The sequence below is a fragment of the Eurytemora carolleeae genome, unplaced genomic scaffold (genome assembly GCF_000591075.1).
Source record: "Eurytemora carolleeae unplaced genomic scaffold, Eaff_2.0 scaffold1186, whole genome shotgun sequence".
NCBI classification, from domain to species: Eukaryota; Metazoa; Arthropoda; class Copepoda; order Calanoida; family Temoridae; genus Eurytemora; species Eurytemora carolleeae.
In genome coordinates, this window is record NW_019397178.1 from 45,810 (window position 1) to 46,499 (window position 690).

The 690-nt window shown below is 32.2% G+C and overlaps 1 protein-coding gene across 1 annotated transcript in view; it reads left to right on the forward strand.

Moving 5' to 3' along the window:
* LOC111712542 (bromodomain-containing protein 4) overlaps positions 1-489 on the forward strand; it is an 11,326-nt gene extending 10,837 nt beyond the window's left edge. The window contains exon 10 of the mRNA XM_023487187.1: positions 447-489. Coding sequence (XP_023342955.1) covers positions 447-489 — 43 coding nt within the window. The remainder of the gene's footprint in view (positions 1-446) is intronic.
* The last annotated feature ends 201 nt before the right edge of the window (positions 490-690 follow it).

A 690-nucleotide genomic window follows, 5' to 3' on the forward strand; every position in this document is an offset into this window, starting at 1 on the left:
CCCCCCCCCCATGCAAACTATATAGAAGGAGAGGGTACAATGTATGTGGTATTGCTAGTACGACTTTGTGACTTCGTAGCTTCTCTAGTTTTAATTTTTTAGCACTAGTATGAAAAATTAAATACTTTGGTTTATCTAAATAGCTCTTCAATAAAAGAAAATTAAAATTAAGAAATATGAATTCCAGTCCTACGTCTTATGAAATTCAACTTCCTTAAACTCTAATATTTTAGTGTGCACTGATTTTTTCATTAAAACTATCATTAACAATTGACTGCCAAAAATTTAAAAACGCATTTTAATTAATTTGTATTTGTAAACAAATAAAACAAATAATCTTGAAAAAAAATTGAAAAAAGCAATGTTTTTAAAAGAGAGTCATTCACGATCGTTATGATTATAATTTGCATTTGTTATATTTCTGTAAATAAATTATTCTTATTTAGTTGTGAAATAAAGAAGAGAATCTTGAGTAGCTTTTCTATGTAATTTCCCATGCACTCGATTATCAAACCCCCGCCCCTCTTCCCCACCTCCCGCATTAGACATTACTTTTAACATCCCCCCCTCCCTCTATTTTTTGTATTTGTCCCTGTGTAATTACACAATTTCCAAGGAGGATAGAACTGAGGTGGGTGGACAAGGGTTTCCAAAGAAAATAGAAGTAAAGTGGGTGGACCAGGGTTTCCA